Source organism: Anolis sagrei, chromosome 3 (assembly GCF_037176765.1).
Source record: "Anolis sagrei isolate rAnoSag1 chromosome 3, rAnoSag1.mat, whole genome shotgun sequence".
NCBI classification, from domain to species: domain Eukaryota; kingdom Metazoa; phylum Chordata; class Lepidosauria; order Squamata; family Dactyloidae; genus Anolis; species Anolis sagrei.
The window spans coordinates 163,784,892-163,800,675 of record NC_090023.1 but is presented as its reverse complement, the minus strand read 5'-3'; the positions used below and the strand labels follow the sequence as shown (position 1 = coordinate 163,800,675).

At 44.7% G+C, this 15,784-nt stretch overlaps 2 protein-coding genes across 2 annotated transcripts in view; one reads left to right on the top strand and one right to left on the bottom strand.

Moving 5' to 3' along the window:
* BICC1 (BicC family RNA binding protein 1) overlaps positions 1 to 15,784 on the bottom strand; it is a 158,383-nt gene that overhangs the window by 47,872 nt on the left and 94,727 nt on the right.
* The window catches only part of LOC137096540 (protein NYNRIN-like), a 30,005-nt gene continuing 24,224 nt past the window's right edge, over positions 10,004 to 15,784 (top strand). Inside the window, exons 1-2 of the mRNA XM_067466201.1 lie at positions 10,004 to 10,216; positions 10,595 to 12,660. Coding sequence (XP_067322302.1) covers positions 10,004 to 10,216; positions 10,595 to 12,660 — 2,279 coding nt within the window. The remainder of the gene's footprint in view (positions 10,217 to 10,594; positions 12,661 to 15,784) is intronic.

Here is a 15,784-nt window from a genome sequence, read left to right as displayed (position 1 = left end):
CACCTGCTTCATGTGGCAGACTTGTGCCAAACAGGGCCATTCTGGATGTAACTAAGGCATGGACCACTGTGGCCAAGTCAAGCTTCTCGAGGTACGAGGTCACAGCTGGCGCACAAGTTTTAACTGTGCAAAGGCCCTCCCAGCCACCACTGACACCTGAGCCTCAAGCGTGAGCGCTGAGTTCAGAAGGATCCCCAGACTGCAGACCTGTGTCCTCAGGGGGAGTGTGACCCAACAAGCACAGATAGCCACCCTATATTCAGAAAAATATTGCATTGTTCTTTCATCATTTTTGCAGTACAAATGTCCTATTTGTGCAAAGACTATGCAGTGTCTATAAACTGTCTCCCAACAGGCTGAGGGACCAGGCTGAACCGGCCCTCGGCTTTAAAACGTTTGGACACCCCTGACATAAGCTGACAATTAATTCTAAGGAACATGTAGTATGAGAGTCCTTGAATCACAGGCTGTTCTCCTTCTTATAGAAAAGAACACGTTCCCTTTCTAGAGACCTTTGCAGCTGGTGTCACTTAAAATGAGCATATTTTAAACAGATCCTCATTTTCATTCCAAAAGATGCAAAATTACTCTGGTAGTACCTTTCCAACAATATTTCTCATTATGAGTCAGCCCTTAGTGGTGAATGCTTGGGAGATTTAAAATGGGCATTAAAAACCATGCCTATGAAAGCATTTCAGCTTCATTTGTTTCCTTGTTCTGGGTAACTTATGCATTTTCCCCTTTTCATTTTGGGACTTGGCAACAATGAGAGCCAGGAACTTGAAAGTTTCAGCCCTTGAGTGTGTGTGCAAATATTACTAGCTTGAAGTTTGACAAATACGTTAAAATTTTTGATTAAAGTTTATTTTTAGAACACAGTTTATTTATTCTTGAACCCTGTGGTCCCTGATCAAAAAAAGGCTGGGAATCACTGCATACTGATAGATAAGCATTTACTTCACTTGGCCACTTAGACAATCCATTCCTCAGCTTTCATGCTGATCACAGCATCTTCTCTAATTGCCTCCATTCATATCTATTTTGAGCACGAGTTAACCAGTGTACCATTGTACTCCCATTTTCGTCTCTCACATTATATGCCATAAGGAATAGATAGGCATCAGTGTCAGCTCAGGCCCCTTCTACATAGCCATATAATCCAGAATATAAGATCAGATAATCCAGAAATTTATTTTGTCATAAATTGATAAAATAAAGAGTGCATTATCATCATTGTGCTGGTATGGAGCTCCAACTTTATTTGCTTTGTATTAAATGTTTGTTTGCAGTCCTAGGTTTCAGGGACTCCGCAGATAGGTGGCTTCCTTTGGTTGCAGTCATAGGGCAAGTCACCTGTCCATCATCGTTAAGTTTTGGTCCCGCCCCTTGCTCAGGGCAATTGGGATGGGAAGGGAGCCATTTTTTAGTTAGTCTCAGCAAGGAAAGGACGTGTGCAAGCTACCCCTGTACAAAAGCTTCAACCCTTAAGACTTTCCGGGGAGAGGACGTGTGCAAGCTACGTGTGTACAGGACGTGTGCAAGCTACCCCTGTACAAAAGCTTCAACCCTTAAGACTTTCCGGGGAGAACAGTCTTAAGAGTCTCCAAAGATTTCCAGGGAAACAGCCCTAAAGACCAAAGAACTCCAGCTGGAGAACATCTAAGCCTTTACTGGTAGGTCCACTCGGCGTTCGAGAAGCAGTTCGACCCGGTAGCGGAGGCCACATCAGTAAGGGTTAGATTATAGTCAGTCTGGGAGAAGTTAAAAAGGGGACTTTCCTTTAAAGTAAAGAAGAAGTTATTGAAAACAGTTGCCTGTCCTTCGTGGGCAAGTTTAGGAAGCTACCAGTTGCATAAAAGCCTGGAATCATTTGTTTAACTTTCTGAAGACAAGAGAAGTTTCTGTTTGATTGTTCATTAATAAAAGACTATGTTATACTTCACAAGCCATCTAAAGATCATTTGTGGTGGAAAACCTCTGAGAACTTCTGTTTGGGCCCCCTGGCTTCCCGTTGGGCAAAGGTTGCACGTTCTGTTCTAAAGGAAATTCTTTACAGGCCCAGCGAACGACAGAACAATCATCATCATCTATTTTGTTAATCCACTCCAGTCAAAATGGAATTATTTTAAGTGAAAAGATGTGCATGCCTTACAACAGCTTATTTATTTATTTACTGCATTTCTATTTGTCTGACAAATTATTCTTGGTTATGTGTAATCTTAAAATACACAAATAAGAATGGTTTATCACTTTAATTGTAACTTCTTTTAACACTGTAAGCAATATATATGGGCTAGTTGTTTATTGGAATGTCCATTAAACACCTGTTTGCACACTTTTCTCATCCACATTGAGAAACAGTGTTTTGGCACCATGAAACGTTCCATTAAGAAAATGTTCAGCTAGCATGCTCAACTATTATGAGATAGTTTCTCACATTAGGAATCATTAGTGAGAGAACAGATTAGTGCACACATTTCCTGTTTCTTATGGAGAAAACACCAAAGATCCAGAGCACTGGATTTGCAACGATTTTCAACAGTATTTTTACATACAGTATTAATAAACAGTTCCCAAAATGCACAAAAATGTATAAAAACTCTTGTATCCTTACTCAATTGTATTTTGTATTTTGTCTGTTTGTTTGCTTTGTTCTGTTAGAAATGTAATATAATTGGCTGGTTGCCCTGACATGACAAATAAATACTCAATTGGGAGAAATAAATGTAGGATATAATCTGATTGAAAATACTAGATGGAAAAGAAAAACAAGGGAAGTAACATTTTATGCCAAAGATTAATTTACTTGTACAGAAATCCACATAATTGATCAAACTGGACCAGTGGAGATCATTTGGGTAAAACTGAATGGAATAAATACATAAAAGCAACACTCTTCTAAGAATTTAGTACAAGCCACTAAACCAAGATGAGGTTGTGGATGAGGCTTTTCTTAAACAAATCTCAGAAACAAGAAGAACTGGTAGTTATGGAAGAACTTCAATTATCCAGTATCTGTTTAGAGACTAGGTCTGCTAAGTATAGACTCTCCAAAAAATTTCTGATGTGATTTGCAGATATTTCCTCTTTCAAAAAACAAAGGGATCAGCAATCCTAGACTTCATCCTAACCAATAGAGAAGCGTTGGTCACTAAAATCAAAACAACTGGTATTTAGAGGCGAGTGACTATATAATTCTAGAATTCATGGGACAGGGAAAAGAGGCATTTTAATAAGGATATATACATGTTGAAAGTACCCTCAAGGTACCTTCAGATGACAATTGAGGCCCCATCTACACTGCCATATGAAATCCATATTATTTGCTTTGAACTGGATTATATGGATTAAATGGATTATAATCCAGTTCAAAACAGATAACTTAAATATCTACTTTGCTCTATGCAGGAAGTATGGAAAATGAAGATAATATGGGCATGAAGATCTTACAAAAGTTTATCTATTGATTGTCACTGGTTAGACAGAGTTTGGACTGTCACAGAGTTTGGGAAAGTAATGGTGAAGGAGCCCACCCCAGGCAGCAAATTTTGACATTCCAATAAGGCGTAGTAGATTTATGATTATTTAGATTATTCTTCAACTTCCACTACCACAGGGGATTCCACCATTACCACATACATTTTTGGTCACTATTCATATACACTTGATCTAATTTATTGAAGGTGATACACATAAACTTGTGTAAGCATATCAAAACAATACGACACTGAGGTGAGAAGACAGAAATACTGCTACTATTTCCAGTTTACTTATTATGATTATTTTCCTGGAACAGGAAGGTTGGAAATAGGTGTGCTGTCACTTCAAACTATACATTATCAGCCCCAATCACTGTGATGGCCAGGTAAAGATGAAGAAAGTGCTTCGTTTTCCTCCTAATACTACAACTATAGTTGGACAAGCAGAAAGATAAAAATATACACAGACAAACAATGGGCGAAAGCATGGGTTTGTGAGAATGGAATAACAGCCAAAGATCCTGAAGGCCAGCCTACTTCTTCAAAATAGCTTTGTATGGGTGTAGTTCTAATAAGGATAGACTAACATAAGCAGAAAACAAGAAACAGATGTGCTGGGTAGCAATGAAAAAGCATCAATATACCCAAGATGATTTAACTTTCACTGACATTAATCAAATATACTGGCAAGGAACTTGGTATTTAATGTTGTTTTTCATCACATATATTATGTCAAGATAGAGCACTACACAAATTCCTAGAGCTAAATCTTATACTGTAGTGTTTAACTATATGCTTAGAGGCATATAGATGTCTACAGCCAGTGCCAGCTTTAAGTCCTGAGAGACTGGTAACTGTTAAGACATTTTCCGCTCTAGCTTAGCAACTAGAAACCAGCCACAACCAGGAAAAGGACTTCACAGTTCACCCTTCCCAGGTGCACTCTTTCCTCCCTGGTTCAAATCCTATTAAATAGTTGAACCACTCCTCAGCTTTATGAAGAGCAGGCTGATGTTTCTGTCTCTAAAGCTAACATCTGCTAGTCTCAAATTGTTTTGAAAATTCACTTTCACAAGGGTTTTTGGAGATGTCATTCCACCATCATAATTACCTAAGGAAGAGTCTAACATTGGTTGATCTGGTTTGATTAGAACACTCAGTTAAATCACACTTGAGTAGGAGATTGAAAGCACATATTTCCGCTCACTTTTCATACAGTTAGAGCACTACATTCCACTTTTGACTCTTGTTGCAACATCCTATGGATTCCTGGGATATTCAGTTCAGGGTGGGGGAATTTGGGGTTCCCAGTATGAGAATTGTATTGCCTCACTAAGCTGCAAATCCCAAATGTAGAATGAAGCCATGGCAATAAAGCATAATAGAGTATTATAATTATAGTTGTAAGCCACAGCCCCTGGTGGCGCAGTTAGTTAAACCCCTGTGCTGGCAGGACTGAAGACCGACAGGTCGCAGGTTCGAATCCGGGGAGAGCGCAGATGAGCTCCCTCTATCAGCTCCAGCTCCTCATGCGGGGACATGAGAGAAGCCTACCACAAGGATGGTAAAAACATCAAAACATCCAGGCGTCCCCTTGGCAACATCCTTGCAGACAGCCAATTTTCTCACATCAGAAATTACTTACATTTATTGTGTCTCTTTTCTTTTTGGGAGTTTGTTACTTTAGTTCAAATTACAATTCACTTAATATGAATGCAGACTCCAGCAATACATGCAGAGAGAGTTGCCAGATGTACAAGGTGGGTTTTGAAAAGGCAGAGGAATGAGCGACCAAATTACCAATATCCGCTGGATAATGGAGAAAGGCAGGGAGTTTCAGAAAAACATCTATTTCTCTTTTATTGACTATTCTAAAGCCTTTGATTGTGCAGATCATAATAAATTGTGGTAAGTTCTTGGTGGTATGGGCATACTAAGCCACCTTATCTCTCTCCTGAGGAATCTGTATAAGGACCAAGTAGCAACAGTAAGAACTGACCATGGAACAACAGACTAGTTCAAGATTGGGAAAGACGTATGGCAGGGTTGTATACTCTCACCCAACCTATTCAACTTGTATGCAGAACACATCATGCGATGTGCAGGGCTTGACAAATGCAAGGCTGGAGTTAAAATTGCTGGAAGAAACATCAACAACCTTAAATATGCAGATGACACCACTTTGATGGCCGAAAGCGAGGAGGAGCTGAGGGGCCTTCTAATCAAGGTGAAAAAAGGAAGTACAAAAGCTGGGTTGCAGCTAAACATAAAAAAACCCAAGATTATGGCAACAAGAATTATTGACAACTGGGAAATAGAGGGAGAAAACATGGAGGCAGTGACAGACTTTGTATTTCTAAATGCAAAGATTACTGCAGACGTAGACTGCAGCCAGGAAATCAGGAGACGTTTCTTGGGAGGAGAGCAATGACCAATCTTGATAAAATAATGAAGAGTAGAGAGATCACACTGGCAACGAAGATCCACATAGTTAAAGCAATGGTATTCTCCATAGTCACCTACGGATGTGAGAGCTGGACCATAGGGAAGGCTGAGCGACGGAAGATAGATGCTTTTGAACTGTGGTGTTGGAGGAAAGTTCTGAGAGTGCCTTGGACCGCCAGAAGATCCAACCAGTCCATACTTCAGGAAATAAAGCCCGACTGCTCATTGGAGGGAAGGATCTTAGAGGCAAAGATGAAGTACTTTGGCCCCATAATGAGAAGATAGGAAAGCTTAGAGAAGACAATTATGCTGGGGAAAATGGAAGGAAAAAGGAAAATGGGCCAACCAAGGGCAAAATGGATGGATGGATGGGATCCTTGAAGTGACTGGATTGACCTTGAAGGGGTTGGGGGTGATGACGGTCGACAAGGAGCTCTGGCGTAGGCTGGTCCATGAGGTCAAGAAGACTCGGAAACGACTGAACGAATGAACAATAACAATATGAATGCATGAAAATGCCTTGTATATAGAACAGTGTGAGGCACCCTCAAAATACTATTTTATTACACATCTCTATATTTTCATTTTCATAAGATTAACAAGTTGTCTGATATTCAATGATGGTTTTGGAGTTGGGAGAAAGATGGGATAAAAATGAAGTAAATAATAAATAAATGTTTTAAAGTTTTATCATAACTGAGAAAAGCAAGCCAAGTTCAAGGTTTTTGAGAATGGATAAAACATGTACTCAGGAAAGGACAGTTCAGACAAGTATATATTTAAAAGCTTTATAAAGGCCAAAATGAGAGAAACTGAGATCCATCACTACAGCCAAGAAACCCATTTTCCCTTATAACAGCAAGCTAACTCTTTTAATCAGGTGTCAAATGAGTTTGGTTCCTGATAAGGAACTTAAATGGATCAGTGGGATCGTATGGCTGAAGACAGCCCTTTAGGAAACCCTGTCCTATAATGGAATCTTGGGGATTTAAAACTTCATAAATTGTATTTTTCAAGTGTAATTGTTCCTACAAGGGAAAATGAGTGTAAATGTTAAAAAATGATCAATTGAAAATAATCTGTGACTATATGTTCCCAAGAAAACACTAGTAAAGGTGCTTTACTAAGGTGGAACTACAAAATGGAAGTTGGGGAAGTTACCAGTACTCATGGGATAGGGGGCAGTATGGGGTTAGGGAGGGGCTTGGCAAGGGTGGCGGGTGGTGATTGGATGTTTGGGTGGCAGGGGATGATTGGATGTTTATTAAACTGCACCACAACTTTGAACCAATGGGCGGTCCTAAACCGAACCCCTTTGACTGTATAAAAAGGCCACATGGCTTGAGGCCTGTGTCGTTTCCACCAGGCGCCATGTTGCGTAGGAGGCGACCCAGGCAGCTGCTTGACTTCTAAGTAAACTGCTTTCTTGAAAGAACCTGACTGCCTGTCTTGTTGTTCCTGCGCCCGCCGATTTTGCAGCCTAGGAAAGGGGGTCAGCCACTTCATTTTTGGTGACCCCGACGTGATTACTTTGAAGGGCCGATAACAACAAGGCAGGCCCTGTTGGCAGGCCGATTGCTGGTCCGGGACCGGGATTGGAGGCAACCACCGTGAACCGAGAAGAAGGGGGCCCCCGACCGCCGCATAACCGGTTGCGGTGCTTCCCTCTTTGGGCCGGGCCCGAACCAGGACAATTGCAGTCGAAAAGTTCGCAAGAAACCAGTCCAGGGAGGATCCAGGTGGAAAGTCCAGGGGCGAAGGTTGTTCCGACGTCTTCAGAAATCTGGCAAGTATAGTGGTCAAGTTAGACACTAGGGAACACACACATAGGGCCGGTACCGGGGGAAAGGAAGGGTGATCACTAAGTTTCCCTGAGGGAGGGAAAAGGGAGGAAGGACTGAAAACCTTGCGGTTCCTGACGTATGCCGTTGAGTGTCCGGGTGCTCAGGCCAAGGTGGAAGGTCCGCGTAGGAACCATGGGTGGGGGAGGTTCTAAAAAGGACACCCCATTAGGATGCATGTTGAGGAATTTTGACAAATTTGTGGCGGCTTCAAGTCAGGCCGATCCAGAGGATTTTAAGGACTATAGGTTGAGGAATTTATGCACTAATGAGTGGCCGACTTTTCCATTTGGGTGGCCAGAAGAAGGAACTTGGGACATGAAGAAGATTAGGCAGGTTGAGGCCTATTGTGCTGAACATCATCCAGATCAGCTCATTTGCATAGATGCATGGGATACTGTAGTGACTCAGAATCCGGACTGGGTGCAGCAGTGTAAGAAGCTTAGGTGTATGGCTATACGCAAAAAGGGAGGCCGAAAACCAGCCAAGATCTTGGAGGCAGATACAGAAGAAGAATGGCCCCAGGCGGTTCGAAGGAGGATCCCGGCGGGACTTCCAGGCCCTCCACCTCCTCCTACGGCCCCTCCGGCGGCCCACAACTTGTCCCCAGGACAGTCAGTAGTTGCAGAATTTGACCCTCTTGCTCCGCCAAATATGGGTCCGCCGCCTTTGCCACCTTATGATAACACTCCCTTGAGGCCTACTCCATCTGGGCCTCATGGGGACCTCTCTAAAGAATTGCAGAAGTATGTGAATCGGAGACTGCCCAGTGATGCAAGCCCGGCTCTTACACGAGCAAGGGAGGCTTTGAAAAAAGGAATAGGCGCAGATATGCCTACTGGGGACTTATTGGGAGAATTCCCGATAAGGGAAGTCTACGCCTTAGGACAAAACGACGCAGTCCAATCCCTCTTTCAGGTGGTCCCATTTACTAGCAGTGATCTCTTGAATTGGAAGAATTCCACACCTCCTTACTCAGAACAGCCGATGGCAATGGCAAATCTCCTAGAGACAATAATGTCCACCCATAATCCCACTTGGAAGGACTGCAAACAACTTTTGCAGGTCCTCTTCACTAACGAAGAAAGGAGGCAGATTCTAAATCAGGCAAGCCTAATTGCCCAAGAGGTAGAGGGGAGGCCGGCCGCTACTGATGTGGCCGAATGGGGACGTCAGCAGTTTCCCCAAGAGGTAGACCCGCAGTGGAACTACCAGGAGGTAGCCCATCGCCAGAGGTTGAGTGTTTTCCAGGGGATTTTGGTGAAGGCCGTAAGGCGAGGGCCCCCGAGACCAGCCAACATTTTAAAAATCCAGGGGATACGCCAGGAGAAGTCTGAATCGCCCACAGCATTTCTTGAAAGGTTAGAAGAAGCATATAGAAAATACAGTCCATACAATCTGGACGATGATAATGGGAAACGTGCGATACAACAGTCATTCATTACTCAGGCAGCGGATGACATTAGAAGGAAGATACAGAAACAGCCAGGGTTCATAGGTAAATCTATGACTGAACTCCTGGCCATAGCGGACCAAGTCTATATGGCCAGAGATCAAGTCGAGGAGGAGAAAAGAAAGAAGGACAGGAAAGAAGGGTACAAGGTTTTGGTTAATATGATGGAGAAGCCTGAGGCGCCCAGGGGGCGGGGGCGTGGGAGAGGCAGAGTACGGTTGGACTGGAACCAGTGTGCCAGATGTAAGAAATATGGGCACTGGAAGGGACAATGCAGGGGACAGGAGGTAGAGGGACCAGTCCAGAAGGATATGGGGGGTCGAGGAAGAGGTAGAGGGAATGGTCGAGGAAGGGGACGCGGAAGCTACGTCCCATTCCCCAGGAAGGAGATAGCAGCCGCCATAGTCTCAGAAGAGAATCAGTGGGTGGACATGGAGGAAGAGGAGGAGGAATGAAGCGGCCAGGCTCTTGTACTGCTGGATCCCGGGGAGCCGATGGTCAAGGTTAAAATCGGGAACCAGCAATTGGACTTTCTTGTAGATACTGGGGCAGAACGGACAGTGGTAAACCAAATGGTGAGCCCCCCCACAGATTACACCACTCGAGTGGTGGGTCTTTCTGGAAAGATGCAGAGGTGTCCGTTTCTGCAGGAAAGGACCTGTAACCTAGCAGGTCATGAAGTAAAACATAGACTGTTGTACCACCCATATTGCCCAGTGTCCCTATTGGGAAGGGACATTTTGAGTAAGCTCCAAGCGCAGATTCAGTTTTTAGAAGGGGGCCAGATGGAATTGACTTTGCCAATGGAAGAGGAATGGAGACTGATGGTTGCAAAGGAGGGGAACCCCGGAGGCAGCTCCAGTATACAAGAGTGGCCATGGGATAGGACCCCAGCGGTCTGGGCCGAGGACAATCCACCTGGGCTGGCAAAGAACGTACCCCCCGTGGTGGTGGAAGTTAGGAGAGGAATGGGACCCGTTAGAAAACCCCAATACCCTGTGAGTAGGGAAGCATCATTAGGAATACAAAAGCACTTAGATCGCTTGATTCAACATAAGATTATAGTACCTTGCAGTTCTCCGTGGAACACTCCTCTTCTTCCAATTAAAAAATCCGGGGTGCCGGGGGAATACCGCCCAGTTCAAGATCTAAGGGCAGTTAATCAAGCTACAGTCCTATTGACACCAGTAGTACCAAACCCATATATTATGATGAGTTTGATCCCACCATGGACTGTCTACTTTTCAGTATTGGATTTAAAAGATGCGTTTTTTTGCATCCGGTTGGCTCCAGTGTCACAACCAATTTTCGCCTTTCAATGGGACTTGCAGCAGGCAGGTCAGAGGGCCCAATTTACCTGGGCTCGTTTGCCGCAGGGCTTTCAGAACAGTCCGACGATTTTTGGGCAGGCATTGGCCAGGGATTTGGAGGACTTTGAAATTCCGGCCACAGAGGGGGTGTGGCTCCAGTACGTAGATGACCTTCTGATCGCCTGTCGCAGTAAGGAGGGTTGTCGGCACTATACTTTGAGGATGTTGGAAGCCTTAGAGGAAAAGGGCTATAAGGTTTCGAAGAGGAAAGCTCAACTCTGCCAGACAAGAGTAAAATATTTGGGGTTCGAGATAGCAGATGGACATCGTACGTTAGGAACAGAAAGGAAGGAAGTGATATGTGCCATTCCCACCCCCACCACTAGGCGACAGGTGCGAGAATTTTTGGGATCTACAGGGTACTGTCGTCAGTGGATCCCTGGGTATGCCGCAATTGCCAAACCTCTATATCAGGCTACGAGAGGGGGAAGAGAAGACGCATTCAAATGGACCCCGGGGTGCCAGGAGGCGTTCGAGAGACTGAAGGAGGCTTTGATGACTTCGCCGGCCCTCGGACTGCCAGATGTGGAAAAACCCTTTGTCCTATTCGTCTCTGAAAAGGATGGAGTGGCTATGGGTGTCCTTACACAGAAATTAGGATCTTGGCAGCGGCCGGTAGCATATTTGTCTAAGCAGTTAGATACAGTGGCCCAAGGGTTGCCCCCTTGCCTAAGGGCGGTGGCGGCAACCGTCGACCTGATCAAGGAAGCTAGTAAACTGACCGTAGGACAGCCGCTGACCGTAAGGGTACCACACCATGTTAAGGCATTACTAGATACAAAGGGACCTCGATGGCTCACGAATGAGAGATTGACTAAGTATGAGGGGGTCCTGTGTAATAATCCAATGGTGACCCTTGAAACCTGTGCCTCCCTAAACCCGGCCACCCTGTTACCTGTCCCAGGGGATGAAACAACTCACCAGTGCACTCAAGTGATGGAACAGGTATATTCCAGCCGGCCAGACTTAAAGGATGTGCCGTTGTCTAAAGTAGACTTGACCCTATACACTGATGGTAGCAGCTTCATTGAGAGTGGTGAGAGGCGAGCAGGATATGCTGTTGTCCAGGAGGGAGGGGAGGTCCTGGAAGCAGAGCCTCTACCTCCGGGGACCTCAGCTCAAAAAGCGGAGCTTGTGGCCTTGACCCGAGCTCTACAGTTGGCGAAAGGAAAGCGGGTCAATGTCTACACAGATTCCAAGTATGCATTCACCACACTGCATGCCCACGGGGCATTGTACAAGGAGCGGGGACTCCTAACGTCGGCTGGAAAGGGCGTAAAGTATGCGGGTGAGATTGTAGCTCTCCTGGAGGCGGTCTGGGATCCGGATCGGGTAGCGGTGATGCACTGTAAGGGCCACCAAAGAGGGGAAGATGCGGTCACAAGAGGAAATCGCCAGGCGGATTTGGCCGCAAAGGAAGCCGCTCGGCAGGGTACTGTACAAGGAAGGGTGGCAGTATGTAGAACCGATACTTCCCCTTTAGAAAGATTTCAATACACAAAGGAGGAGGAGGAGTGGGCTCTCACAGAAGGAGGACAATGGGAAGATTCAGTGATCGTGATGCCAGACCACCGTGTCTATGTTCCTAAAAACATGGCATGGCACATAGTTCAACAGGCACATCATACTACACACTTAGGAAAAGGTGCCCTAGCGAAACTCCTCGAGAGACAGCTATACATCAAAGGGCTACACAGTCTGTCCAGGGCAGCCGCCATGAGATGTTGGACATGTGCCAAAAACAATTCAAGAGAAGGACCTTTGCAACCTCCTGGGATCCAGCATACTGGGGGAACCCCTTTCGAGGCACTGGTTGTTGACTTTACGGAGATGTCCTCTCATCGGGGGCTCCGATACCTGCTGGTGTTTGTAGATACTTATACCGGGTGGGTAGAGGCCTACCCCACCCGAACTGAAAAGGCTGTCGAGGTGTCCAGGGCCCTCCTAAGAGACATTATTCCTCGATTTGGAATACCCCTGCAGATTGGCTCAGATAATGGCCGAGCTTTTGTCCATAAAACCATACAGGGATTGGCCGTCCTATCTGGAACAAAGTGGAAATTGCATTGCGCGTATAGACCTCAATCATCAGCTAAGGTTGAAAGGATGAATAGGACTTTAAAGTCAGCAATTTCCAAAATTTGCCAAGAGACTGGGCTACAATGGCCAGTCGCCCTGCCAATGGCATTGCTAACAGTCAGGTGTACTCCGCACCGGAGGACAGGACTGTCTCCTTATGAAAGGCTGTATGGGAGACCTCCACTCAATTTGAGAAACATTTTAATGCAAGGGGCAGAGGCCCATGTAGTAGGAGAAGAGCAAACGGAGGGACAGTTGCGAGCTTTGGGAAAGCAATTGGAAAAGTTAGCTCAATATGTTGCAGATCTCCATCCTCCTTATCCTACCACACCTCTGCATTGTTTTTCACCAGGTGACGAGATTTTAGTAAAGGAATGGAAGATTGACCCTTTGGGGCCAAAGTGGAGAGGGCCATATATGGTGATATTGTCAACCCCAACCGCAGTAAAAGTTAGGGAGATTAAACCCTGGATTCATTATACCCGCATAAAGCAAGCCCCACCTACGTGGAGGGTAGGAGGAACCGATCCGAGTGGATTAAGACTCAGGATTGTCCGGCAACACCCTAAGGGGACAACAAGGCCATGAAGCTGACCCCTTCGGGAACAACAGAACGCCGTTGGTCAAGTATGTCCCAGCGTGGCCCACCGAAAGCATTCTCCTGGAGTTGGTGGAAAAATGTCCTCATGGGAAGGAGGGAGACTAGAGGGCCGGTGGGACGGAGAACGGTGTTTGGGTTTATAGTGTTGTTTAGCATGTTTGCACCGACCCTTGGGAATTGGTTTACTCTCCATGCCAGCGAAATGTTCAAGGTACATGGGAAAAATGTGACCCTGATTTATGAGCACCCCCGGAGGGTGGGGGATTTTGCCTTTCTCCCTGATGTGTTTAATGAACCCCAACCAGTCTTAGACGACTTATACCGAATAAACAATAATTGGCCCCCAGGGCTATTTACTAATGTTTCCAATAGGGCGGGAAACGATAGGAGTACATTGATTAGATTCCGAAAAGCCACCAGGGGTTTGTGTTTCTGTTTTGGCACAAAAGAAAAACAACCGAATTTTGCCAGGGGGATACAAAAGATTTTTGATGAGATGGGGAACTATAGTGCCTGTAGAGATCGTTTCTTTCTCCATGGTACATACAATTACTCATACCTTAATGACACTAATAATCTCTCGGATTTTCTAAATGAGTCCGAATGGAAAGAGATATATCCAAATTTTCAGTACACTTCCCAAGTAAGAATCTTTCCGGACCCCATAAATGTATGGTGGATAAGAGATCCCAACTTATGGTTTTTCTTTGATAAATGGGCTACTAAATACCATCCTGGGAAATATCAGTGTGCCGGCATAGGATACCTGACTTTCCCAGTCCGGGTTTTACACCTCACAGGAAAGATATCCGCCGGACCCCGAGCACGGAAAAAGAGGACAACTTACCAAACAGGGCCTCTAGGGGCAGGGTGCTCGGACGAGGTTATAATAGGACAAGGTTTGTCCTACTCAGAGGGGGCAAGGGTGATTGGAGGATCATTCACTGGGACTCTGACACTCGGGTCCTATCCAGGGATCATCTCTCAGGAAAATAGGAGGAGTATTTTAGGCCTCACCTGTAGATTGGAGAAGAGTGTAAACGCCACTGGGGAGATTGTAAGGGCCTTACAGACTGAAGTTGAAGAGTTAAGCCAGATGATTATGCAGCAAAAGGTAGCTCTAGACTATTTGCTGGCTGCAAAAGGAGGTTTCTGTAAGATGGTGGGGCCCCAGTGCATAGTTAGGTTCCATAACCTGAACTCTACCATTCAGGATGATCTTGAAACGTTACACAACTTAATAAATGACAATGTAAAAGAAGATCTGGGATGGTCCCCCTTCTCGTGGTTAACCGATTGGTTGCCCTCAGGAACATGGATAAAAGAAATATTGATGATTTTTATGCTAGGCTTGTTTGTATTTTTCATTGTACTATGTTGTTCTCCCATAGTCATGCAAATGTGTACCAAATATATGATTCAGACCCCAACGGTGGAAAAAGTTGCTATGTTTCAACCCAGTAAGACTTGGAGGGATCCATAAAATGTTTATATTGTTTTACTCAAATGATAATGTCATTTTCACATTTGTAGAACTGTTAAGATGGTTGTTTGATATTTCATTATGGTCTACTGGAAGCTTCTCCAATTTCCCTAGAAAATTGGACTTCCGAGGTCGGACGGGTTTTGGGATAACAAAAAAAAAATAAAAAAAAAATGGGGGAATAAGGTGGAACTACAAAATGGAAGTTGGGGAAGTTACCAGTACTCATGGGATAGGGGGCAGTATGGGGTTAGGGAGGGGCTTGGCAAGGGTGGCGGGTGGTGATTGGATGTTTGGGTGGCAGGGGATGATTGGATGTTTATTAAACTGCACCACAACTTTGAACCAATGGGCGGTCCTAAACCGAACCCCTTTGACTGTATAAAAAGGCCACATGGCTTGAGGCCTGTGTCGTTTCCACCAGGCGCCATGTTGCGTAGGAGGCGACCCAGGCAGCTGCTTGACTTCTAAGTAACCTGCTTTCTTGAAAGAACCTGACTGCCTGTCTTGTTGTTCCTGCGCCCGCCAATTTTGCAGCCTAGGAAAGGGGGTCAGCCACTTCATTTTCACTTCTCTGTTCAGCCCAAATAGAAACTGTGCTCATCTTTTTCATTTATTATTATTATTACTATTTATTTATTTATTTAAAACATTTATATTCCACCCCGAAGGGGACTCAGGGCGGAGCACAGCATATACACAGCAAACGTTTAATGCCGGGACACAAATTCACATACAATACATAAACATTAAAAAAAACATTTATCAAAATATTAAAATACACAATTTAAAACCGTCCTAGCCATCCGCATCAAATCCAATTGGCCCTGTCATCTTTCCCACTGCCGTTTCATTGCCCTGTCCCGAAAGCTTGGTCCCACAGCCAAGTTTTTACCATCCTTCTAAAGGACAGGAGAGATGATCTAACACAGATAATCAATAACATCTAGGGAAATCCCATATTAAAATAGTCCATACAAAACATTAGGATACATTTTGGAAATGTAAAATAAGCCTACTTCTTGCACAGGCA